Here is a 24,256-nt window from a genome sequence, read left to right on the forward strand (position 1 = left end):
TGAATCATACTTCCTCTAACAGCCAGCGCTCGGCTCTCTGCATCTCCTCTTTTGTGATCAGTGACACAGAGATGGCGGGTACGAGGTAAGATCACATGAAATCATCTGTCAGGGTTTCTAACTCAGAGGTTCGCTGCTGTTGTCTGGGTGGTTGGTTTGTGTTGGTGTGCGTCTGCAGGTTTCTTCACATCATTAGCAGCTTTGACACTTGCTTGGTTTAATTTATTCCTCCGTAGGCCTGAACTCAGCGACGTGTGATGGACAGGCTGAACTGAACTGCACCGACTGTTTTCACTTGTGTGTTCTGAACAGACAGATGTTGTGAGTCAAAGTTGAGGCTTCATCCTCTGAGGGTGGAAACAACTTCACAGTCCACTCTGTGTTGTTCACATATCGTGAGGTGATAATAAGACCTCATGCACGACTGCAGCTTCAGCTTCCGTATGAAGGCTTCAGTTTGTTTCCTGTTGCTGAATGTGTTATTTAAGGAGGCTTTGAGATATCTGCTGACAGCAGCTGCTCTCTTCTATAATCCTCAGATGATTGTTGATACTGATGATAGAACGCATCGGTGAGAACGTTGTTTTATAGAACACTCTTCTTCTTCAGTGGCATCTCTATTTATTTCTCCTTCTGTGGACCAGCTGACAAATAATGAAACGGACGAGGCCGTGAAGTGGTGAAGCAACAGTCAACACAAACAAGCCAAGATCTCCTCACTGCCACGCTGATGGAAGGAGGAGGTGGTAAAAGTCCAAACAGTCTGTCCTCCAGCAGAAGTTCAGATACTGAAACAGACTCTGGTGACAGTAGAAGTTCTGATCCAGCTTGTTTCCTCCAGTACAGTAACAGAGTTCAGGCTCTGACATGGACTCAGAGTATCAGAGTAAAAAGTCTCCCTCTGAAGGACATTTGTGCTCAAAGCTAACTGAAGCTCACGTCATATTAATAGAATTCAAAGACTATTAAAGTTAAAGGTAGAATCAGTAGGATTTGTCCCAGCTGTTCCTGAACGCACCACAAAGACAGTTGATTGTTGAGTCTCATTCCCAGGACGTCAAATAGACACATGTTGGGTTGGTAAAGCGTCCCGAGCAGCAACAAAGAGAGAAAATCAGAAACTCTCTGCAGATACGAGACACTAACACGCCTTTTCTCCACATTCCAGCCTCCCTCTCTGTCTGTTTACGGCTTCTTACGGCTTTTACGTCTTTGTCTCGTCTCGCTGCGTCTGATTGGTCCACATCAGTCTGCTGATGTTGGGAAATAACAAGAATCCAGAATTCACCTCAGATGCATCAAACTAAAGTAACGAGGCTGTTGTGAAGCTGTGAGGAGGAGAAAGTTCAGGTGTAGAGAGGAGAAGTCACACAGAGACTCAGAGTAAATACAGATACATGAAACATGAACTGGAAGAGTAACTGAGTATTTCCACCTCTGGTGGAAAGTCTGTTGAGGTTGGCTGCTCTCCGGAAGCCTCAGTATCCTATATTCATTTGCATGGGCTTTATTTACACCCTTTACGTGGTCGAGCTTGTACACTCACTTCATAAGAAGAGTTTTTCTTTAAAAAGGGTGTAAATCTGGTCTGAGATCAGATTGTGATGTGTTCTCTCCTGCAGACTGTGATCACAGCAGTCGAGCTGATGGAGACATTTTAGTCTCAGCTGCTTCAGGTGTTCAGCAGAACGATGGACTTTATATCCTCAGGAGGAGGAGAGGAGGACTTTATATCCTCAGGAGGAGGAGAGGAGGACTTTATATCCTCAGGAGGAGGAGAGGAGGACTTTATATCCTCAGGAGGAGGAGAGGAGACTGAGTTTACCTTTTGGGTGAACTGTTCCTTCAGAGGTTAGATAAGCAACTGGAAGGTTGGATGAGACATTTAAAGCACCTGCAAGAATAATTTAACACTGAATGAATGTTGAAGCAGACAAACACACGAGTGACTCCGCAGGTCTGTGATATAAAGTATCTGTGGTTATCGGTGTAACTTCAGGTGACCTCAGATAAGACGAGACTTCACTGATCTCTTGTTACAGAAGCTCAAGAGTCACATCCAGGTAACAAGTGTGACTCAGTGAGAGATTACAGAAATGAAAACAAGATTAAATACAGTCATAAAAAAACAAAGATATCAGTGATAAAAAGGTATTTGTGCGTCAGAAGACGGCTTCGTGTGAAACTGTCGGATCTGTTTCCACTTTCTTCTTTTTTTTAGCTGAGCTTTTCCTTGTTGGTGACGGTCAGAAGGACAAATGTTGTGTAACCACAGTGAAGCAATCAGAGCTGCAAACAGGAACCCAAACAACAAGCTGTCCTCAGACCTCTCTGCCTCCAACGTCAACCCAGTGTTCACCAACATTTCTACAAAAACAATCACAGACACAGAAACGGTCTTTGAAACAGTCCAGAGATCAAACTTGGAAACTACAGAAAAGTCAAAGTAAATGAATTAAAGAGCATCACTCCTTCCATCTGTATGATAAGTTACAGAAATAGTTTCCTGTTATAAAAGAGACTCAAAAGATGCTTCCTCTGTCATTACCTTAAGGATTTTATAAATCTTACGAGATGTTTTATCTGTAGAGCCTCCACACATGAAGATTAAAAAATCAGCTTGATCGTACTGTGTGTGTTGTGCTCTGATATCTGTCTCACGGTCGATCTAGAATCTCGTCCTCCGATCCAGAAATATCATGTGATCAAACGTGATCTACAGTAACCAGTGGAAACAACCCAGAGTCACCAGGCTCTTCATGAACGGGAAAAAACAGACTGTATATAAAAAAAAGATTAAATAAACACTTTAAAACATGAAAGACATGGAACAGGGAATGTGAGATTTTCTGACTACACACAATATTTGCATTTATCATCAGTATGACGGTTAAAATTAGCACTGATGCTAAACCCATTAAAAACATTCAAATGGCTGATTCAAACACCCTCACAGGAAAAGTTGGATCTCACCTGTTTTTATTTACGTCCTCTTCTGTGTTCCTCAGTCAGCTGGTCGGCTACGTCGTGTTTCACGTCACATTTCACGGAGGAGTGACTCAGGAGTCGTCGGCTTTTTTTTCGTCTTAAACACTGAACAAATTTAACATTTACGATTGTCGACCACGACTCGTTTCCAAGCAAATTATCAGGACAAATTGACTCTGAACACACCTCAGACCTCAGGATGATGGTATAGGATAATCTGATGAGACAGAAGATAATCTTCCGTGGTCAGGAAGGAGTAAAATCAGCCCGTCAGTCGTTATGTGTGTGCCCCCCTTCAGTCCACTCTCTATATTAAGGTCTAACTTGACTTCTCCTGCAGAGGATAATCCTAGCAGCTAACATAAAGCATGAAGTAGCCCTGGAATAAGTTTACAAGCTCTAGTTTTTGAAAAACACATCTGTTTTCTTGTTCTATTCTGAAGCTCTGCTTTAGCTTCTGTCTCTTTAAGACAAACCCACTCTGCTCTGATTGGTCCGCTCACACAGGCCTGAGTCAGCTCAGCTGCTGTTTTTTAGCTTCCAGTTAGCTTCAAGCAATAAGAACCGATTCTAAACCAAAAACACAAGTGCTGCACATGTTATAGAAGGAATATGATCCGTATTATCGTCACTACAGCGTTCCAGCTTTGTAACAGTCTGTGTGGTGTTAGCATGCTAACTACTGGGTGCTAATCAGTTACACAAGCAGACAAACAAAGACATTCCTACTTCTGTTTCAGGTGCAGTTACAGTGAAATCTTCAGGGCAGGTCTCTGACTGTCTCTTAACATTATGAGTCCAGCGTCGCCCCACGTTAGCTGAGCAGCAGGCTAACACCTGCTTCAACAGGCTGACATACAAAATTACCAGCAAATCTACACAAAACACAGAGAAACTTCAAGCTCTCAAGTCTGAAGTCAGTTCACAGACACGATCTGTTCTGCAGCACGAACACTTACTGACCGTCACAAACTGAACAGAGTGAATCTCTGCAGCTGCAAAGTCTATATGAAAAGTCTTAGTGCCAGAATAAAACAGAGGAAACACTTGTGAGATTTCTGCAGAGGTGTGAGCTTCAGTATGGATCTCACTCGTCTGAGTTAAAGGAAGTCTGATCACAGCACAAATAACAAATATTCAGTTTCTGTCTGACAAAGTTTTTATAGTGAGAATCCTCCTGGAAGGATGCAGAGATTCCTCATGAGACAGTCGGTACAACTGTTTCATTTTTCTGACATTTCATTAAAGGTGGTCATCACATGTAAAACAGCTGTTTCTGGCATGTAGTTTGTATCTGAAGTTCTGTGACCACTAACAGCTCCTGCTCGTTGCCTTGCTTTGTGTTTGGACTGTGGCTTGTTTGGGTAAAATGTTTGTGACGTACTTTCAGCTGAGCTTCTTCCCGTTACGTTGGTACTGCCTGACTCTGTTGCTACCTGATTAGCATGCCCTTTTATGGTGTGTTGTGTCATATGACACCTGTTCAGGAGGCGGGAGGCTCCAGAGGTTAAACATGATGATGCACTGAGTGACAGATGAGATGAAGTCTGAGCAGTGAGATGGATCTGTACTACAGACCAACATGTGTGAATGAGCCATTTCATATCTGTTTATTCTTGTTTTTTCTTCTGTTTTCTGAAGTGCTGATCTCTTGATGTTTTATTCTGAATAACAATTTTACCTTCTTAACTTCTTGTTTATGTTCTTTTAACGTCTTGTCTCTGTCACTCTGCAGCTCACAGAGATGAGTCACAGTTTCATGTGTTTGGCACGATGACAGTTCAGATTGAATCTTGTTCTGTGGGCCTGATGTGCTGATTCCTGCTGTTTGTGAAACTGTGATAAACTTTGTACAGTTTCAAGTTTTCAAGCCAGAGTTATATGATTTGATCAGATCAGATATGGAACAGATTTTCTTTATAACACCTCATTTGAATGACACAACTGAACTCAGTGCACAAGATACCAAACCTAGAGTTGTGGTGATCAAACAGTTTTAATTCACAGATTTAATTAATTCATATGCAGCCTTAAACAAAAAGGTTCTCAGAAGTTTTTCATCTTGAGCTTTTCAGGACAACAACACAAGACATGAACCTCCTTCACTCACAGAACAAACTGTCCTCTGGAACTTCACCTGCCACAAATAATCACCGGACTTGTCCTTTAAATCCAAACGACTGAAGTGTTTCTAACCCCAACACACAGAATCACGAACCTCCAGACTGGCAAGCAGCCGCCGCTGGTCCCGCCTCCGCCGCGCAGCCAGGTGATGCAGGGCGCCGTGCAGCTGCGCATCAAGAGCTCCCAGAGCCCCGGAGACCGGCTCAGTCAGTCCAAGTCCATGGTGCTGCAGGAGTCCGATCTCCCTCCCAAACCTGTAAGAAAACACACAGCCCTCATCTCACAGTTTGGCCGGTTCAGATTCTCATTGGTTCATTCTGTTTCAGATCTCTCGACATCGCAGGAATCAGTCTCAGCACAACGTGTTGGGCTCAGGAGGCGCTGACGGGTTTGAACCGCTGGTGAGACTCAACGCTTCATCACAGTCGGATCACTGAGTCCTGAACACCTCACTGATCGCCTCAAACCAACCCAGACTGTTGCTGTTGTCTGAAGTCTTTAATCAGGAAAATTAAACTCTGGAGACACATTTTACATTTAGTTCCAGTCACTAGAAACTTCTGTGATAGCAACAGCTGCTCCGTCACAACAAGTCTGATTCAACTTAATCTGTTTTATTTTATAATTATTATATAATAACATATAAAATAAAATAATTAGAGAAGTCAGAGAGATGAAGAACAGCACAGAGGATGTTTATCATTAGAACACTGTCAAAACATTGAGAATGTTTTTCTGTTTGAAAAGTTTTTTCTTTGCAAAATAAAGAGAATTTAACTGTTTATTTCTGTGTGCGTGTGTGTGTGTGTGTGTGTGTGTGTGTGTGTGTGTCCAGGTGAAAGGTGAACACCTGAACGTGGCTAAAATCTCAGATGGTGGTAAGAAGCAGAGGAAGAACTGGACCCAGATGTGGAGCGTGCTGACCTCAGACCAGCTGCTGCTCTACAAGGAGAGACAACAAGAAGCGAGTCAGGTGTGAAAACTGTCGATGTCCTCAGACAACAGGAAGGACGTCTGAAACAAACACTTCATCTCTACTTGATAGTAAATGTGTGACCTCTGACCTCTGACCTGGTGTCGGACTTGTTTGTGTTCAGAAGGCAGCAGGTAAGACGGACGTGGTTCATCTGTGCGGCGCTGTGATCGAGTGGACGACGGAGAAGTCGAGCAGGAAAAACGTCTTCCAGGTAACAAACAGACTGAAGCTGCTGCTCGACTTCAGCATGGATCAGTTCTGTTCACACTGGAGAGCTGAGCTGTTCTTACTCAGCAGCAGAGAAGAAACCAGTCTGACTGTTTCTTTGTATTGGTCTCGTGTCGTGTCTTTAAAAAGAAGTCTCCTCAGGTCAGGTTGTGATCACAGCAGACGAGCTGAGACACCTGATGATTGTCTGGTTGTTCTTTAGGCTTTAAAACAATGACTTGATTTGGGTGAACTGTTCCTTTACCGCCTTCAACACTCAACATTTCATCCTCTGTTCTCTGTTCTCTCCGTTTCTTTTTTCCCCCTCTGATTATTCCTTTGTGTAAACTCTGATTGGAACAAACATATTTGTACCCAATAGAAATCCTTTTCTTCTCCTCACTGTTCATTTTCTTCTGCTCCAGATCACAACCAGCACAGGAAGTGAGTACCTCCTCCAGGCTGACAGCAACGCCACGGCCAGTAAATGGTACGACGCCATCAGAAAGACCATCGACTCTTCAGTAAGAACTTCCACACTGGCTCTTACTTTGATCATCAGTCACAGACTTGATTGTTTCTTAGATTGATCTTTTAAAAATGTCTAAAACTCAAAGACACCGTGTTCACTTTGTCGGAGACGTCTGTGGATTACATTTCTTTCTGCCTGTCCACTGTTCTTCAGATCGTTACTGAAACAAACACTTCCTGTCACTTTTTCTGCTCAGACTAAAGCAGACGGAGGATTTCCTCTGCGGAGGTCCAACAGCACCGAGTACCTGCCCCGACACAGCTCCCTGCCCGGACACGGCTCCGCCTCCCCCAGCGCCAAGCAGCGCAACCCGGTCCACAGACGCTCCATCAGTGAGTCGCTCCCACACACTTGGTGCCTGTAGGTGTCGTAACAACATGACCCGGTCTGTCAGCTGTGACCCGGCTGGGTGAACGGTGCCATCCAAGACATGACCTCATCACCACGCAGCCTGCAGACAGCCGCGTTAAAGATCCGTCTGACGGAGGCGCTGCTGCTCAAACCGTTCAGCACAAAGTGAAAGTCCTTCTGCTCAGCAGGACTTCAGATACTCAGCCTGTTGTTGAATCCATCTGTCACTGCTCACTGACATTGTCATGTTTAATTCTCTCTCCTGGCATTAATACAACCGCTGAAACTCATCTGTGCTGCTCACATTTACATATCTGGAGGTTTCCTTCATGGAATCAGATGATGAGATGATGAGATGAAGCTCTGGAACAACAAGATGCTCTGAGGTTTACTGTTGGCTTGTTTCTTCATCTGACATTGTGTCATCAGTGCGAGGAGGATGTGGGTGATGACATCATCCATAGGAGACAAAAACACTGAATATTTCTGTCTTGGCCAGGAGAAAGAAAAAGAGCCATGGTGACACCATCAGAGTCTTTAGAGGAGCTGAGAGATTTTCGACTCGGCGGACTGATCATGAGCTCTCAGACTCACTGCTGATGTTTTCGTCCTGCAGACATGTTCGGCAGCTCCAAGCTGAAGCACAGCACCTCCGACAGCGCCGACAAGAACGGAGTGAAGAACAGACTGAAGAAGTTCATCACCAGACGTCCGTCCATGAAGACGCTGCAGGAGAAAGGACTCATCAAAGGTCTCTGCTTCTGCTTTACTCTCTGAATCACCAACATGAGACTTTTACTGAGTTGTTAGGTTGTTTAAATCGATCTGTGTTCTCTGGACACCAACAGGTCAGAGATGAACATGCTGACCTTTAATTAATCCCTGAATCAGACAGGATCTGTGTGACGTCGTGTTTGTGACTCCGACATATTTTTGAGGAATTTAGAGACTTTTAAAAACATGACGTGTGTGTATTACTTCATTAATGATTTATGTCATCATGTCAGATCGAGTCTTCGGCTGCCACCTGTCGACGCTCTGCGAGCGTGAAGGAACCACGGTGCCGAAGTTTGTTCAGATCTGTTTGGATGCAGTTGAAAAACGAGGTACGTTCGCTCACAGAAGAGTCACTGTGAGTTTTCTTTCTGACTTTTTGTATTTTTGTTTTGGCCTTTTGGCTTCATTGACAGAACAGCTGAAGACTTTGGACAGCAAACAGGATGAAACAGAGGAAGTGACGCTGGGAGTCAAACCCCCGTCCTCTGCAGAGGACATGAGACGCTGCTCTGAGCTAAACGGCGCTCCTCTTCCTGACGTTTGGTTTCATCAGAGCACCTTCCTCAAAATATTTCCAACAACAACAACAATAATGTTCTGATATCACAGTGAAACACTCACAGAGTCTTCTGGACTCACAAGCTTTAAATTAAGTAGAAAGTATTTTTTACTCTTTTTCTTCCCCAATAAAAAAAAAAAAAAAATCTGCCACCTGGTGGACAAAGTCAAACGCTGCAGCGTGAATGTAGTTTTCCTCAGGCAGCAACACTGTGTGCAATAATACAATATAACTTAGTACATTTACTCAGTGTGTGTTTGTGTTCTCAGGTATGGAGGCCGACGGGATCTACAGAGTCAGTGGAAATCTGGCTACAATCCAGAAGCTTCGCTTCATCGTCGATCAAGGTCGGTTCAACAGAAACTCTTTACGTCTCCTCTGTCTCTCTCTGTCTCTCTCTGTCGCTGCTCGGGACGCTTTACCAACCCAACATGTGTCTATTTGACGTCCTGGGAATGAGACTCAACAATCAACTGTCTTTGTGGTGCGTTCAGGAACAGCTGGGACAAATCCTACTGGTTCTACCTTTAACTTTAATAGTCTTTGAATTCTATTAATATGACGTGAGCTTCAGTTAGCTTTGAGCACAAATGTCCTTCAGAGGGAGACTTTTTACTCTGATGCTCTGAGTCCATGTCAGAGCCTGAACTCTGTTACTGTGCTGGAGGAAACAAGCTGGACCAGAACTTCTACTGTCACCAGAGTCTGTTTCAGTATCTGAACTTCTGCCTGAGGACAGACTGTGAGGACTGTAGCTTGAAGGTTTGGCTTCATCAGCTTGTAACCAAAACCACCTTGAATGCTGAACTCTTCAGATTTATACTTTCTGCTTCAATTTCTGCATTAAACATTTGTTTTTTAAAGCCTTGTGCTACGAATCAGCCAACAAAATGTACAAATCAAATAAAATCAGACTTAAAGATCCAATTTGGATTTGATCAATTCTGAGCCAAAGTGATCATAAACAACATTGATCAGGTTGAAGTGAAATGATCAGCTCACATTATGACCTGATCCTGTGTCTGTTCTGGTCGCCCCCCCAGAGGAGGACCTGGACCTGGACCACAGTCAGTGGGAGGACATCCACGTCGTCACTGGAGCCCTCAAAATGTTTTTCCGCGAGCTGCCGGAGCCGCTGTTCCCCTTCAGGTCCTTCCAGCCATTTGTGGAGGCCATCAGTGAGTCGACCCTGAGGAAATACAACACGTCTCCACGTTTAGTAGACGTGAAATCACAAAACACAGCTCGATAAAACAAGAGTTACTTCACTGACTGACATCTAAACATACACATTAACACTCTACTGTATAAAGGATGTTACTACAATGACAGAGGAAGAGACTCGAGTCACATGACTTGACTCGAGTCTGACTTGAGTCGTGAATCTGAGGACTTGGAACTTACTTGTCTAACACTGATGAAACACTCGACTTGACTTTGACTTGACATTCAGAACTTGAGACTTGACACAGACGACGTGAAAGTCTCGGCTTGTCTTTCTTTCTTTTTTTGCGCACATTGAGCCGTCAGCTGCTGTATGACGCGGTGCATGTGGTGATTTTGGCCGCCATCTTGGTTAAAGCGTGTGTGTGTTTCAGATTTAGCGTCTTCAGTGCGCACAAAGACATTATTTTAAATGTAGGTGCACATTATTCGGTGCGACACACTTGTTTTTTCGTGCACGTCTGTGACGGAGCTGCTTCTCTCTCAGGTGTTGTGTCTGTCTGTCCTGCTGTTTCTCACGCAGCTCCGTTTGAAAGCAGAAGCGGCCATATGTGTGAAGAAGTCGCCTCCGAGATGTAGAATATGTTTTATAGAAGAGAAACACACATTTCAGGACAGAACAGACACGTCCTGTGATTTTCAGCCTCCTTTTTAAAGGGGGAACCTGAGTGTGATATTCTCAGCTGTCAGGATGTGCAGGATGCTGCAGTTCCAGGCTGATATTCATCTAATCTTATTCTTGTGTTCATGGGGTTGAAAAAAATATATATAAAATTGATCAACTATGGAATTGCATCATATAATTGACTAACCACCCTCTTCTGTTTACTGCGTCTACAGATATGAAGAAAACATTCATACAAACTTCTTGTGACTTGTTTGATCTTAGACATGACTCCACTTGATTGATTTTGATCACAGTAACTTGGGACTTGCTTGAGACTTGAAGGTTAAGACTTGAGACTTGATTATGATCTGTACATGTGACTTACTCCCACCTCTGCCACAGGCTCCTGTATGGAGGACTGAAAGTGCCAAAATCTGAAATGACTACAGACATAAATAAGGGGCTCAATAAATAAAATGCAGGTGTCCATCTCATCTGTTATTCATTGTTTTGTTCCTGTACTTGACCTAATATTATGTAAGTATAACTCATTCCTGAGCATGAAACACTTGAAAAGATATTTGCTCTTTATTTTTAAACCTTTTATTAATTCAACCATTTATCTACTTTCCCGTTCCATTTATTAATCAATGTATTTCACAATTTATTTCTTTATTATTTTCTGTGTTATTTTGTCTTTGCATTTTACCCCTATTAATTTCCACAACCTTAAACTCACATTTCTCTCTGCTCCTCTGGACTCAGTCTCAGGCTCACTGAGGTGATGACTGATGATAGGTTGCACATATTGACACATATTGATCACCTGCTGCTGTCGTTTCTCTGAACAGGGATCAAAGAAGCCAGTCACAAAGTTCAGGCTGTGAAGAAACTGATCCAGAATCTGCCCAAACCAAACCACGACACCATGAAGCTGCTCTTCAGCCACCTGCACAGGTACATGTACAGACACAGGCTTCAGAAAGACGACGATTACTGAGAAAATGGTGGTATTGTCCTTTAAATCACTTCTGTAAATTACTGTAATACAGGAGTCATCTCAGTTACACAGGTGCTGGTGTCACATTGTGAAGCTTAACAGCACATTTTCTAACTTTGTAGTTGTATTTATATATGAAGTCTATTATTCATCATGTTAAAGTTCAACAGAAGTGCTGGTTGTGGATATCAACATGTTGACCTTTTGTTTGGCATCATGTGACTCAGTAGGAGCTTGTATGTCCTGCCTGAAGCCTACAACAACAATCGTACTGATTAGTTCACATTGTGCTTGGTTGCTGTCAGTGCAGCTGCGGTGGGTCTTATGTACTCGTGGTTCCACTCAGTGTTTTTGTCCTGCTGTTTTTCAGAGTTCTGGCTTTCTCTAAGAAGAACCTGATGTCCACTCAGGGCATCGGCATCGTGTTCGGGCCAACGCTGATGTGGCCCGAGCTGGACGGAGGAAACATGGCGGTCAACATGGTCTACCAGAACCAGATCGTAGAGTTCATCCTCATCGAGAGCCGACAAATCTTCAACCTGGACAGGAAGTGAAGCGGCCCGGCTCTGAGGTGGACCGGATCATCTGACGGACTCATATTTACACATCAAAGCTAAAAAATAACCAAGTTCCTTCAGAAATGTTATCGTTTAAACAGGAAACAGAAGCAGTGTCTTGTTTTGTAGAAAAATAAATAAATAAATATAAAAAATAAATAAATGGATTTTGATCAGAACAAAGTTTTAAATGAATATTTCCATTTTTAATTAATTAACACAAAAAGATCAATCATCAGTGAAGGAGTTTAAATGTCACTGACTCGTCTTCACTGGTTCATTAAAGTCCAGCGAAAACACGTCTTTTCTTGTTAGTACATCAAGAAATAACAATAAACTGTTCTCACGTTAGCTTCTATCCAAATCTTCCACTATTTTGTTCTGTAATACCAGTTTTCCTGACGTGTCGACTGCACTTTGTCTAACTGTAATTATACGCCCTGCCTGAAGCCGACAACAGCAAACACGTGTCAGTATAGAAACCGACCTCCTCTCGCTCCTGAGCCACTCGCTACCTGCTGCCAGATGATTGACGAATCCTGTATCCAGTTACATTTCAAAAACAGATATTTACAGTTTAAATGGGTTTTATAAAGTCTTACCTCGAAAATGTTGCAAGTTTACATAGTTTTATGCAATTTGCTCATTGTATAAGCTGTTTTTTCACCCCAACACATGTTTCTGACTTTTTCAATATGCACAAAGTCAGTTTAAATATGGAAATAAAGAAATATAATGTGTTTATGCTTTTGTTAGTCTCAAGCAGGGGTACTTTTCACATTTAAAGCCAGGCAACTGGATATTTCCTCTTCAAATGTGACAAGTGTTCATTTTCAGTCATACTGTTATAGGAGCATTTCAGGATAATTACATTTCCAGGAATGATTAACTGGTAAATAAATGTTTTATAATGTGGCACAAAGATCCCACACTCATGTCAACAGGTGATGTTTTTTAACGCAGTTTGTGTTCGAGTCAGCAGACGAAGAAAAGTTAAGTAAGACAGAAGATTGTCAAAACAAATGTCGTGTCTACTTACATCTACTGACTGATGTGTGATAAACCATTTGTTGATAGTTTGTATATTTCTTTCATGCTTAATAATTGTGAGTTGCATGTTGCCATTAATACAGCAGATAACATGATGTATTCTTCAGCCTCGTGTCAGTTAGAAGCGTCATTAACTTCCTGTTTGTCATGAATATATCTGTGCTTCAGCTTTGAAATGCATCAGTAGTGAAAATAACAATACTGCATGATACACAACAACTACACCACAGTTTAATAATACTTAAAGCCCACAGACAGACAAACACTGTGGTGCAACAGAGACGCTGTGCTTCTCAGACACGTGAAGTTCACGATGCGTTCAGATGAATCCAGCTACAACTTACAATGAAACACAGCAGCAGCTCAACACCGATTTAGTTTGTAGAAATATTACAGATAGAAACACTCTGAGCTCATGAATACTGTCCGAAAAAGTAAGAAAAAGTCAAAAAACTGAATCAATAGAAACACCCGTGAAATACATATCAAATATTAAAAAAAACACAATCAACGTCTGCGTTATAAAACATTCAGTCCAGGAAAATTAAAACTTCATGAAACGTCAGGAATAACAAATTATTTATATCTTGATAAGACTTAGAAATGATTCAGTAACTATTATATTATAATGTATCAGGAATGTTTTTTGGACGACCGACTGCGGCTGTTTTATTTGTTTCTATTTATATATTATCATCATAATTATGGCAAATAAAGTCAAAATAAGACATCAGCCACTGTGACGAAAGTCAAAATGTTATGAGAGGAAAAGATGTCAAACAATTATTATTATGTTATTATCATGATAATATTGAATATATTCATTTTTAAGGAGGTTTTTTTTCCAGTCATAATTGTGTAAGATGAAGAATATGTTGAGAATTTATTGTATTTTTTAGTGAGTGAGTGAAAACATTTGTATTACACCTCAGTATCACAATTATTTCTTGCAAAACCGTGACGACGTCTCTTAATACTGTAATGTTTTATAAATTCTGACTGGAAGTCTCAACATTTTACTCTTATAACAGATTTTATTTCCCAACAGTGGACAGACAATTAGACATTATTCCATAAAACATCATTTCATAATTATCAACTAATGTATGTTTATGCACTTTCTCTGATTTTATCACCAGATTCCTAAAATAAATACCTTAAAATCTATTGAAAATTACCCTGATATGATGTAATTATAATATCCTGTTCTTTCACAAGCATTAAGAATGTAATAAATAGCTGATATTTCTGCTCATCATGCCATCATACGCTTCAGCAGATCAGTCAGCTTTGAAGAAATTCTTCTAAATTTCCTGAACTGAATTATAGTTATCCAAAGGTAAGTATGGGAAGTGTCTTTGATGTAGAACCTGCTGAGGGGAAGCTGAATAATAATTAAATCTCTAATTATTGAACTAATTATTACCTTCTTACTAAGACACTTCCACGTGACCAGTTAGTTCTTCATGACTTTAATTTTATCGTTCCTAACTGTTCATGTATTTATTTTCCTGGCGGTAACAGTTTTCTGATGATGAACTGTGAACATCAATAGAAAGAAGCCTGCATTTATTCATTTTTTAAATCTTTAACAGTGTAAACTGTAAAAAGTTAAAAACATAATACTAAAAAAAGTTGTAAACATTCATCAGAACATAGATGGAGCTCCAATGTGATGTAGACTAACTGTGTCTCAGTCATTCATGAATAGTTCTGTAAAGTCTTTACTGATACATAAATACTGTGGATGAAATATACAATAATATTGTACATACAGCTGCGAGCACAAAACTCTCATGTCATCCTTATAAGCAACTATTTCACCATCAGTGAAAATTATGAGATATTATGTCAAAGTGAAAAATGAGTCAATGATTCTGCACAAGATGGCTGCCAAGCCAGAGACCACTGTTCAGCCAGGGTTTCAACTTCAGTTAGCAGGAAACCACTGAGCACTTTAAACCAGATGTCAGGTCACTTTCCAGCTGTGTTTGTGGTGGCAGAAGAGGGCTGCCAAGCCAGAGACCATTCGAGCAAGTGTTTCAACAACTGTAAGCGTGAAACCACTGGGTATTTTTAATTGGATGTTGGACATTTTCATGTTTTCATGTTTTTGGCTGCAGAAAATAGTAATTTAAGCCACAACATGATCTTTTCGTGGACCTGACTAAGTGGATTTTGGTGAGGAAGCTATTGAGCCAGAAACCACTGTGTGAAATGTTTCAACCCTTCTAAGTGTGAAACCACTGGATATGTTTTTTACTAGAAGTTGAGACATTTTCCAGTGTGTTTGTGGTGACAGAACCAGGGATTTTAATTGCGTACATAATTTTACATGTGAAACCACTGGAGATTTTAAGCCAAAACAACTTTAACCAAGTGGTTTGAGTGCCTAAACCTAACTAGAATATAAGAAGAGCATTGTCACAAAAAAATGTAATTATAACTTAAGGAAACGTAACCTTTAACATGTCCGTGGCTGGTGAAAAAGGAAATTTCCAACAATTATTCTAGTGATTGATTTGAACATTGAACTACAGTAACTTGTGGAGCCTTTCAGCGAATCTAAATCTAAATCTAAATCTAAATATTGTGCCATAATTTGGACCTAAAGGCTGTAAAGTTGACTCAGTATCTCATAATTTAGATTTCCCTGCAGGAGCCTGCTTACTTATTTGCATCATTCCTAATTTGTTATTGTCACAGTATTTTTAATAATAATTAATAAAATAAATTAATATGAATAAATGTATTTTTTTTCCCCATAACAACACATTTATCAACTTGGTACCAAGATAACAGAGACACAACATTAGTCTACATTAAAGTCATTATCATCCAACTCCTGTTAACTTCAGGTAGAAACCCAAAGTTAACTGATTTAACTCGTTCTTAAACTCATTTAACACATTGAACTCATTATCTAACACTTTAAACTATTAATTTATCCCGGCTAATGAACAGATTCGGAGCACCAGAGCTGACTGAGATTCTGTCTGGATAAGAAAAGACAGTCAGGCAGTAACAGACTTTGAGGAGGAAAGAATGCACTTGTTGGCTGTTAAGGTGGAATGGCTTTTAAGGTGGAAAGTAGTAGAAACGAGGAGACTGGTTCCAGTAAAGGCAGAGTGGTGAGAGAAGGAGAGTTCAGAAATCCAAAGATCCACAGAAAAGGAAACTGATCTGGAGTCGTCTGCTACCTGAGAAGACAGGACGAAATAAACCCTCATTTAAATGGTGACTGATGTGGTTTCTGTGGTTGATGATGTGGTTGTTGTGGTTGTTGTGGTTGATGTTGTGCTTGTTGTGATTGTTGTGGTTGTTGTGGTTGTTGTTGTGGTTGTTGTGCCTGTTGTGGTTGTTGTGGTTGTTGTTGTGCCTGTTGTGGTTGTTGTGGTTGTTGTGGTTGTTGTTGTGGTTGTTGTGCCTGTTGTGGTTGTTGTGCTTGTTGTGCTTGTTGTGGTTGTTGTGGTTGATGATGTGGTTGTTGTGGTTGTTGTGGTTGTTGTGGTTGTTGTTGTGGTTGTTGTTGTGGTTGTAGTGTTTGATGTTGTGCTTGTTGTGGTTGTTGTTGTGGTTGATGTGCCTGTTGTGGTTGATGTTGTGCTTGTTGTGATTGTTGTGGTTGTTGTGATTGTTGTGGTTGTTGTGGTTGTTGTGGTTGTTGTTGTGGTTGATGTGCCTGTTGTGGTTGTGACTCACCTTCAGCTTACTTGCTGAGGCTCTGATGAGGTTGCTGCTGCTGTGGCTGATGCGGTTGCTGCCGGGGGGAGTGATGACGTGGACTGGCCGTCGCACCTCCTCCTCGGATGGTTGGTCTGACGGTGGGAGAGGAGGATGGGTGCTGATGGTGCTGATGTCCAGCTCTGATTGGCTTGGCTACACAGAAACACGTGACAGGTGAGTCAACTGTTCTTCAAACATCAGATCCTCAAAGTATCACAGCAACTCATCCAGTCACCTTCTTCCAGAGCCAGCATCACGACACGTTTTGGATTTTAAAGAACATTTCCTCACCTATCTGAGCAGAGTGCACTCTCCTGGAGACGTTCTTGGACCGCACCACCTCTTTGATCCGGTCCACCTCCTGTTGGTAGCGTTTGCGGTCCCGCATGGCCGATGCCTTGGCGTCCCTGAGGGCAGATTCCAGAGCTTTCACTCGCTCTGCTGTGGCCCGCAGACGCTTCTCCAGCTTGGGCAGCTCGCAGCGAAGGTCAGCGTTGTCTCGCACCAGCTGGAGGACACAAAGGGTTAAATTCACTGAGGGTTCCTGTGTGTGGTCACTTTTACCAGAAAGCAGTGTAAATATAATGAAGATTGAACTTTAGGGAAGGACGGTTCTGGTGGGGTGTTATCACCGACCTGTTTGTGGACCTTGCTGAGCTGCTCCAGGTTGTTTTCTAAGAAGACGATCCTCTGTCTCTGAGCCAAACTGCCACCGGCCTCGTCACAGTCGTTCTCAGAACTCTGTGTGAAGAAGAAACAAGAACACGTCAGCGATGTTCATCTCCAAACCTACAGGCCAACAACTTACATCTCACTCTCACAGACACACAATGAGCCTTTAGTGTGTCATTCAGATTTGAACTTTGGGGCTCAGGAGGATCATCAATCGATCAGCTCCTGTCTGGACTGATCAGAAAACGGGCTGATGGATTTCTTACACTCTTGACTCGAGTGCTGATGTCCTCGATGAAGACTTTACGGAGATTGTGCAGCGTCTGAAGCTCTTTGGCCTGTTGGATAGAAAAATAACTCAGCTGATCTCAGATCACTGCTGCAGATGAAGATATGCAAATTTAGAAAAAAAAAGAATAATCTACGTACCACGGTCTCCTCCAGACCCTTCAGGTCCTCTTTGGCTTGTTCCCGCTTCTCATTCAGGAACCTGAATAACACAAACAGAGTCTGAGTTTAATAATACACTGATATGATTTTTTCCACTCGGATGTGCAAAACTTAATTGAGAATAAAAAGTGATGGAAACAAACTGTCTGAGGGAAACATGAGGAGGTTTGTGTAGAGGCAGCAGAGAAGCCTGTTGGGACTCACATCAGCTTCTGAAGCTTCTGGCCTTTGTTCTGATCCTCAGCTCGCAGTTTGTCGTAGTCAGACTGAAGCTTCCTGTTCTCCAGCTGCAGAGCCTGATTCACACTGAAACAACCAAACATCCATTTACTCACTCACACAGCAGAACTGCCACCAGAGACACACTCAACTGAAGCATCTTCACTTTGTGTTGACTAGTGCAAAGCTGCTAACAACCCAGTTCAGTGATCAGTTATTATAATCAATAATCAATAACATACTCTTTGAGTTGGTCGACGTTTCTCTGCTTGTGTTCGATCTCGTCTCGGAGGCGACTCAGCTGTTTCTGATGAACCTCTCTGTGGTTCTCCATCTGTTCCTCCAGGGTTCTCTACAGAACACACAGCAGGAACACAGTTCATATTTAAATATCTTCTATATAAAACATCACATTTGATTAAGTAAACTTTTCTTTTAAAGTTATCCGAATATTTTTATATTTAAATAAAACTTTCCAATTGATCATAAAATAAAGTCACATGTCACATGTTTTTCAAAGTTCAGCGAGGGAATGGATTTAAAATCACTTCAGACATGTAAATTTAATTTGATTTAAATGACAGAGTAACATCTGTTGTTCATTTCATGAAGCATTAAAGCTGTAAGAGCTAACTTAGTTTATTAAACAGGTCAATTTAACTGGAGAAACATCGAAGTATAATAAACTTCTAATATATAAAAAAGAGGGACAGTTCTAATTAATTAGCAGCTTTACAGTCCAACATCCAAGAAAAAATCAAGTGTCAGTTAACAAATATTAATTTGGACCCTGATCATGAACAACAGACACTGATTTTGTTTACAGAAAGACAATAATAATGTCGGGAGCTGCAGATCTGCAGATGGTTGAACATGTGATCCAACACTCCTCTTCACCTTCATCTCAACTGCATCCTTCAGTCGGCTCATGTGCTCCTTCTCTTTGTCCATCACGTGCACCTCCTGCATTTGACCTGAACACACACACACACACACACACACACACACACACACACACTTTTAATTGAATTTTCTTTTTAGAATTTTAATAACATAATAAAAAAAGTCGCTTCCTGCCTCTAATCTGTTGAACTGTTTGATATTGACCAGCCAATCAGAGAGCAGCGTTTCCTGTAACCATGGTGACAGTCTGACCTTGAGCCTGGAGTTTGGCGACCTCCTCCATCAGAGAGTCCTGACTCTCCTCCAGCTTCCTCTTCTTCTGCTCCACCTTCATCAGGTCGTCTGTCAGAGACACAACCTTCGCCTGGTGCTGCCACATCGAGCACAGGATTATTTAGTATTAAAATATAGATCATAATAATAAAAAACAACAAACACAGTCAGGATAAACAACAAAACACAATGATGATGTTATTAATTACAATAATATTAACAGTATGTTAATGTAACCAGGAAGTACAGCGTTGTTTGCAGTGAGTCTATTTTTTCTTCTCATTATCTCATTATCAACCTCATGAAACCTCCAAACCTTAAACCTGCAGATCAATCCATGCCATCCACTGATTAACACTTTATACTCAGACACCTGTGAGACGAGCAGCTGACAGGTGTTGAGCTCCTTCTCGCTGGCCTCCATCCTGCTGAGGTTCTCCGTCAGGTTGATCTCCAGCTGTTTGCTGCGGTTCACCAGAGATTTGACCTCCGACTTCATCTTACTGATGTAGAGGCGAGCTGTGGTGAACTCCTCCTCCATCACGCCGCTCGTCTCCGTCATCTGAAGAGAGAGAGGCACAGTGACATCACAGCAGGCTTGTGGAGCGTCGGTCAGAGGAACGTAACCAGGAGCTGTTTGAGTCTTACAGCTTTGAGGTCGGTGGTACCGAGGACGCCTCCGATCTCACTGAGGTCTCTGAGCAGCAGACCGAGGATCTCTGCCGACCTCTTCTTATGATGAGCGCTGATCTCCTGCAGGGTGGAGAACTCCCTCTGAACTGTCTCCAGACTCACCTGCAAATAAAACACCAGAAGAAGAAGAACTGATCTCTAAAACTGACACAGCACAGGCAGAGAAAGAGAATCCTGACCTCCCAGCATCCTGATCAATGTATCACATTCTTATAACCTACCATCCTAAAATCCTATATAACAACATCCAGACTTCCCATTAACCTTCTGTAGTAACATCCTAACAACCCAGCATGCTAATGAACTAACCTGTCAACAACCTACCTGCCATCTTAATTTCCTAACATCCTAACAACCATCCCACCATCTGAACGCTGGTGATTTAGAGACTCACAGTTTTGCGTGCCAGCTCCTCGTTCAGCTGGTCGTTGCAGCGGTTCTTGTTCTCCACCTCTTGGCTCTTGTGGTCGTAGTTGACGGCGAGCTCCTCCAGCGCCTGCAGCACCTCCTTCACCTCCTCTTTGGCCGAGTCGCTGTCCCTCTGCAGACGTGACAGCTCGTCCTGAACACGCTCGTAGTCCTGACGGCTCGACAGCAGCAGCTGGATGAAGAGGCGGAGGGACGAGCGTTACACTGATACACGCTCAGGTCACGCAGCGAGGTGGAGGTGGTAACACTCAGGTGAGACTCACCTCATCCTGATCCATCAGCTGCTGTTTGAGTTTCTCGGCCGTCTGACTGTGATGATTGATCTCCTCATCCTGAAACATGAGTCAGCAGATTTTTAATGTTTCACCGCCTCAAACAGAACCAAGCAGTCTGGGCCGGTGCAGGTGAGACTCACCTTGTCGTCCAGCTGATGGTACAGGTCGGTGATGAGCGTCTCGTACTGCATCTTCTCTCCATCTGACAGAGGGACAGGGGGCGGGGCCAAGCTGTCAATCACCACCGTCGCCTCGTTGCTGCTGCTGCCGCCTTTCTTGTTTCTGCCGCTCAGCTGCTCCTCCACAGGTACAGACTCACCTGCAAGAGTTCAAACAGGCTCAACTTTATGCAAACTAGTTTAACACTGTGAAATAATGTATTTGTAATGAACGCAGGAACTAGGATTCAAATCCAGACATGAACTCGGAGGGTCGAGGTGGGATCACTTACCTTTCCTCCAGCGTTTCAGCTCGTTCTCCAGTTTCTGTATCACCACGTTCAGTCTCTGGTTCTTCTCCTTCTCCTTCTCATACTTCTTCTTCCACTCCTCAGCCGTCAGCTCCAGGTTCACTGACACTGTGTTCTTTATGGTTTTAGCTCTACAACACACACAGGAAGTAGTTCTCACAAACACTTTTGTACAAGTGCACATTTTATCCCGTTGGTGGCACCAGAGGAGACATCAGAGGCTGATCAGCATTATTATAAATCATCCTCTGAATGAATGAACTGCTCTGTAGCTGGCTGTGGGCTGGACCGACTGGAACACATGAGACAGTACCTCTGTCCGAACATGAGGGTGGACTTGGTCTCAGCCTCGTTGTAAACAGACGGAGAGCAGCAGATGATGATGGTGGTTCGACAGTTTCCTCCCAGAGAGTCCTGCAGGATCCGAGTCATCTTACTGTCTCTGTACGGGACGTGGGTTTTCTACAAACACACAACAGATAAGATCACAAAAAAAATCTTTATATCATATATATATATATATATATGTCATGTTAGCTGGTATGATGTTAGCTGGTGCTATGTTAGCTTACATTATTAGCATGCAGACATGAAGTCAACACTCACAGTTCCTTCACTCAGAGCAGCGATGACGTTGCCGAGAGCAGACAGAGACTTGTTGATGTTCTTGGCTTCGTCCAACACAGCGCCTTCTGCTCCTGTTTTACTCACCTGAACAAAGAGGTCATCATCAAGATATTAAAATCCCCAGAACATTTTAATAAACTGCCGTGTTGATGTGATGCATGATGAGCAGTGCAGCAGTGTGACCTTCTCGCTGCCTGCCAGGTCGACCAGGTAAAGTTTCCCCGACAGCTTCATCTCCGTCTCCACGTTCTCCTGCTTGATGTTGATCAGAAAGATGCTGTGACTGCGAGAGCTGTGCTCGTTCATGTCTGCAGGAAACAACGAGACAAATACGTTAACACTCTGAACACAGACGAGCACAGGAGAGAAAACAGGCTGCGAGTTCATCCCAGCTGCAACATGAACACACAGCATGATGATGGTCGGACAGGCTGCATTACAGCAGTAGTAGTTTACCAGCATACAATCAGTTTGTATCATCAGTGTCGTCTGTACTGACACAAACACACAAACACAGCAAATGTAAACACAACAACAAATAACAAGAGATGCTCGTATTTATACACAGAAGCCTGAAAACCAATCAGGTGAAAGTTTGACCTCTTTGTCTCTTTACCGCTTTGTTTACATTTATGAATATGAAGAAAACCAGAATAATAGAATAAAATATCATACACATCACTGAAATTAAATCATTACATGATGATTTATTTTAGATATGTTGAGTATTTCTACTACTAGCGTAGCAGTATTACTGTAGCAGTACACAACACTACTAAACAAACTACTACAGTCCTGTATACTCACTGGTGACGGCCACGTGTCTGTTAGCTTTCCCCTCGTCGATGACGTCCATCACTTCATCAGGACTGGAAACAAAACGCTCTGTGCAGCCCTGAAGGACAGGAAGTACAGTTACTGCAGTACTGATGATACTGCAGTACTGATGATACTGCAGTACTGATGATACTGCAGTACTGATGATACTGCAGTACTGATGTTACTGCAGTACTGATGATACTGCAGTACTGATGATACTGCAGTACTGATGTTACTGCATGTTACTGCAGTACTGATGATACTGCAGTACTGATGATACTGCAGTACTGATGATACTGCAGTACTGATGTTACTGCATGTTACTGCAGTACTGATGATACTGCAGTACTGATGTTACTGCATGTTACTGCAGTACTGATGATACTGCAGTACTGAAGTTACTGCAGTACTGATGATACTGCATGATACTGCAGTACTGATGATACTGCAGTACTGATGATACTGCATGTTACTGCAGTACTGATGTTACTGCAGTACTGATGATACTGCAGTACTGATGTTACTGCATGTTACTGCAGTACTGATGATACTGCAGTACTGAAGTTACTGCAGTACTGATGATACTGCAGTACTGATGTTACTGCATGATACTGCAGTACTGATGATACTGCAGTACTGATGTTACTGCAGTACTGATGATACTGCAGTACTGATGTTACTGCATGATACTGCAGTACTGATGATACTGCAGTACTGATGTTACTGCAGTACTGATGATACTGCAGTACTGATGTTACTGCATGTTACTGCAGTACTGATGATACTGCAGTACTGATGATACTGCATGTTACTGCAGTACTGATGATACTGCAGTACTGATGATACTGCAGTACTGATGTTACTGCAGTACTGATGATACTGCATGTTACTGCAGTACTGATGATACTGCAGTAGTGATACTTGTCAGTGTATTGTGTTGAAGTTGAGCAGGTACCTTGACAAATGGAACCCTGTTTTTGTCCTCGTGAACAGCCAGGTTTGTCTTCGACACTGAAACATGAATCACAGTCAGCAGGTTCATCAACAGCTCGTTCATGTTGACATGTCAAATAAATCTTTACCGTCCAGTAAGTCTCTGATCTTATCCAGGTAGATTTCAAAGTAAGAGACCTGCAGAGAAAAACGGACGTTTAATATAAGTATATATATACACACACACACACACACACTGTATATTACTAAAATACATTGCTGTAATACTTTCTCCCTCAGAGACGAACATAAACATGATTAGATGAATGTTTTTTCAGACTGAACAGACGAACAGGATCAGAAAACAAACTTAATGAGAAAAAATGATGATTCAAAGGATTCCAGGGACATTAGACTGTAACCTGACTGGTTTTTCAGGCTTCTGTAAATAAATATGAGCATTTCTTGTTATTGGTTGTTGTGTTTCCATGTGCTGTGTTTGTGTCATACAAACTGAATGTGTGCTGGTGGCCAGTGAACATATGGAGAGCAGGTGGGTCAGTGAACGCCTCGCTGGTTTCTCTGCAGGACGTCTGATCTCAGAACAGATTTAACTCTTCAGATTTTAACCACCGTTTGGTTGTCTTCTTTAATATCTGGTTACAGTGTGTTTTGTTTGGTGTTAAATATTGTTGGTTCCATTAAAGATGATATATAAATACGATGTATGATTATCATTTACTGAGGATGACGCAACCTAAAGGAAGCTACAGAGTCCTGAGGTCCAAAAAAGCTGCCATAAGATAAATGACATGA

The 24,256-nt window shown here is 42.2% G+C and overlaps 2 protein-coding genes across 5 annotated transcripts in view; one reads left to right on the top strand and one right to left on the bottom strand.

The window, feature by feature from the left end:
* arhgap15 (Rho GTPase activating protein 15) lies at positions 1 to 13,047 on the top strand. Its single transcript, XM_037109213.1, has 13 exons — positions 1 to 85; positions 5,197 to 5,368; positions 5,439 to 5,513; positions 5,948 to 6,085; positions 6,210 to 6,299; positions 6,721 to 6,819; positions 7,024 to 7,159; positions 7,795 to 7,929; positions 8,186 to 8,284; positions 8,784 to 8,861; positions 9,558 to 9,692; positions 11,197 to 11,302; positions 11,716 to 13,047. Exons 1-13 carry the CDS (start codon positions 72 to 74, stop codon positions 11,897 to 11,899), a joined length of 1,461 nt encoding a protein of 486 aa, XP_036965108.1. The 5' UTR covers positions 1 to 71; the 3' UTR covers positions 11,900 to 13,047.
* The window catches only part of LOC119025553 (kinesin heavy chain-like), a 20,620-nt gene continuing 5,933 nt past the window's right edge, over positions 9,570 to 24,256 (bottom strand). For 3 of the 4 annotated variants that reach the window (XM_037109206.1, XM_037109209.1, XM_037109208.1), the window contains 22 exons: positions 23,590 to 23,638; positions 23,463 to 23,518; positions 22,496 to 22,583; positions 21,872 to 21,996; positions 21,668 to 21,772; positions 21,375 to 21,523; positions 21,044 to 21,192; positions 20,733 to 20,911; positions 20,581 to 20,649; positions 20,283 to 20,489; positions 19,844 to 19,990; positions 19,569 to 19,757; positions 19,175 to 19,292; positions 18,917 to 18,993; positions 18,262 to 18,371; positions 18,005 to 18,106; positions 17,780 to 17,840; positions 17,617 to 17,688; positions 17,315 to 17,419; positions 16,970 to 17,186; positions 16,655 to 16,831; positions 13,208 to 16,152 (listed from right to left, as the gene is read on the bottom strand). In XM_037109206.1, the coding sequence (XP_036965101.1) occupies positions 16,662 to 16,831; positions 16,970 to 17,186; positions 17,315 to 17,419; positions 17,617 to 17,688; positions 17,780 to 17,840; positions 18,005 to 18,106; positions 18,262 to 18,371; positions 18,917 to 18,993; positions 19,175 to 19,292; positions 19,569 to 19,757; positions 19,844 to 19,990; positions 20,283 to 20,489; positions 20,581 to 20,649; positions 20,733 to 20,911; positions 21,044 to 21,192; positions 21,375 to 21,523; positions 21,668 to 21,772; positions 21,872 to 21,996; positions 22,496 to 22,583; positions 23,463 to 23,518; positions 23,590 to 23,638 (2,544 nt within the window). In that variant the 3' untranslated portion in view covers positions 13,208 to 16,152; positions 16,655 to 16,661. Of the gene's footprint in view, positions 9,704 to 13,207; positions 16,153 to 16,654; positions 16,832 to 16,969; positions 17,187 to 17,314; positions 17,420 to 17,616; positions 17,689 to 17,779; positions 17,841 to 18,004; positions 18,107 to 18,261; positions 18,372 to 18,916; positions 18,994 to 19,174; positions 19,293 to 19,568; positions 19,758 to 19,843; positions 19,991 to 20,282; positions 20,490 to 20,580; positions 20,650 to 20,732; positions 20,912 to 21,043; positions 21,193 to 21,374; positions 21,524 to 21,667; positions 21,773 to 21,871; positions 21,997 to 22,495; positions 22,584 to 23,462; positions 23,519 to 23,589; positions 23,639 to 24,256 lie in introns of those variants that run through there. The other variant, XM_037109207.1, reaches the window with a different exon arrangement.

Source organism: Acanthopagrus latus, chromosome 9 (assembly GCF_904848185.1).
Source record: "Acanthopagrus latus isolate v.2019 chromosome 9, fAcaLat1.1, whole genome shotgun sequence".
NCBI lineage: Eukaryota > Metazoa > Chordata > Actinopteri > Spariformes > Sparidae > Acanthopagrus > Acanthopagrus latus.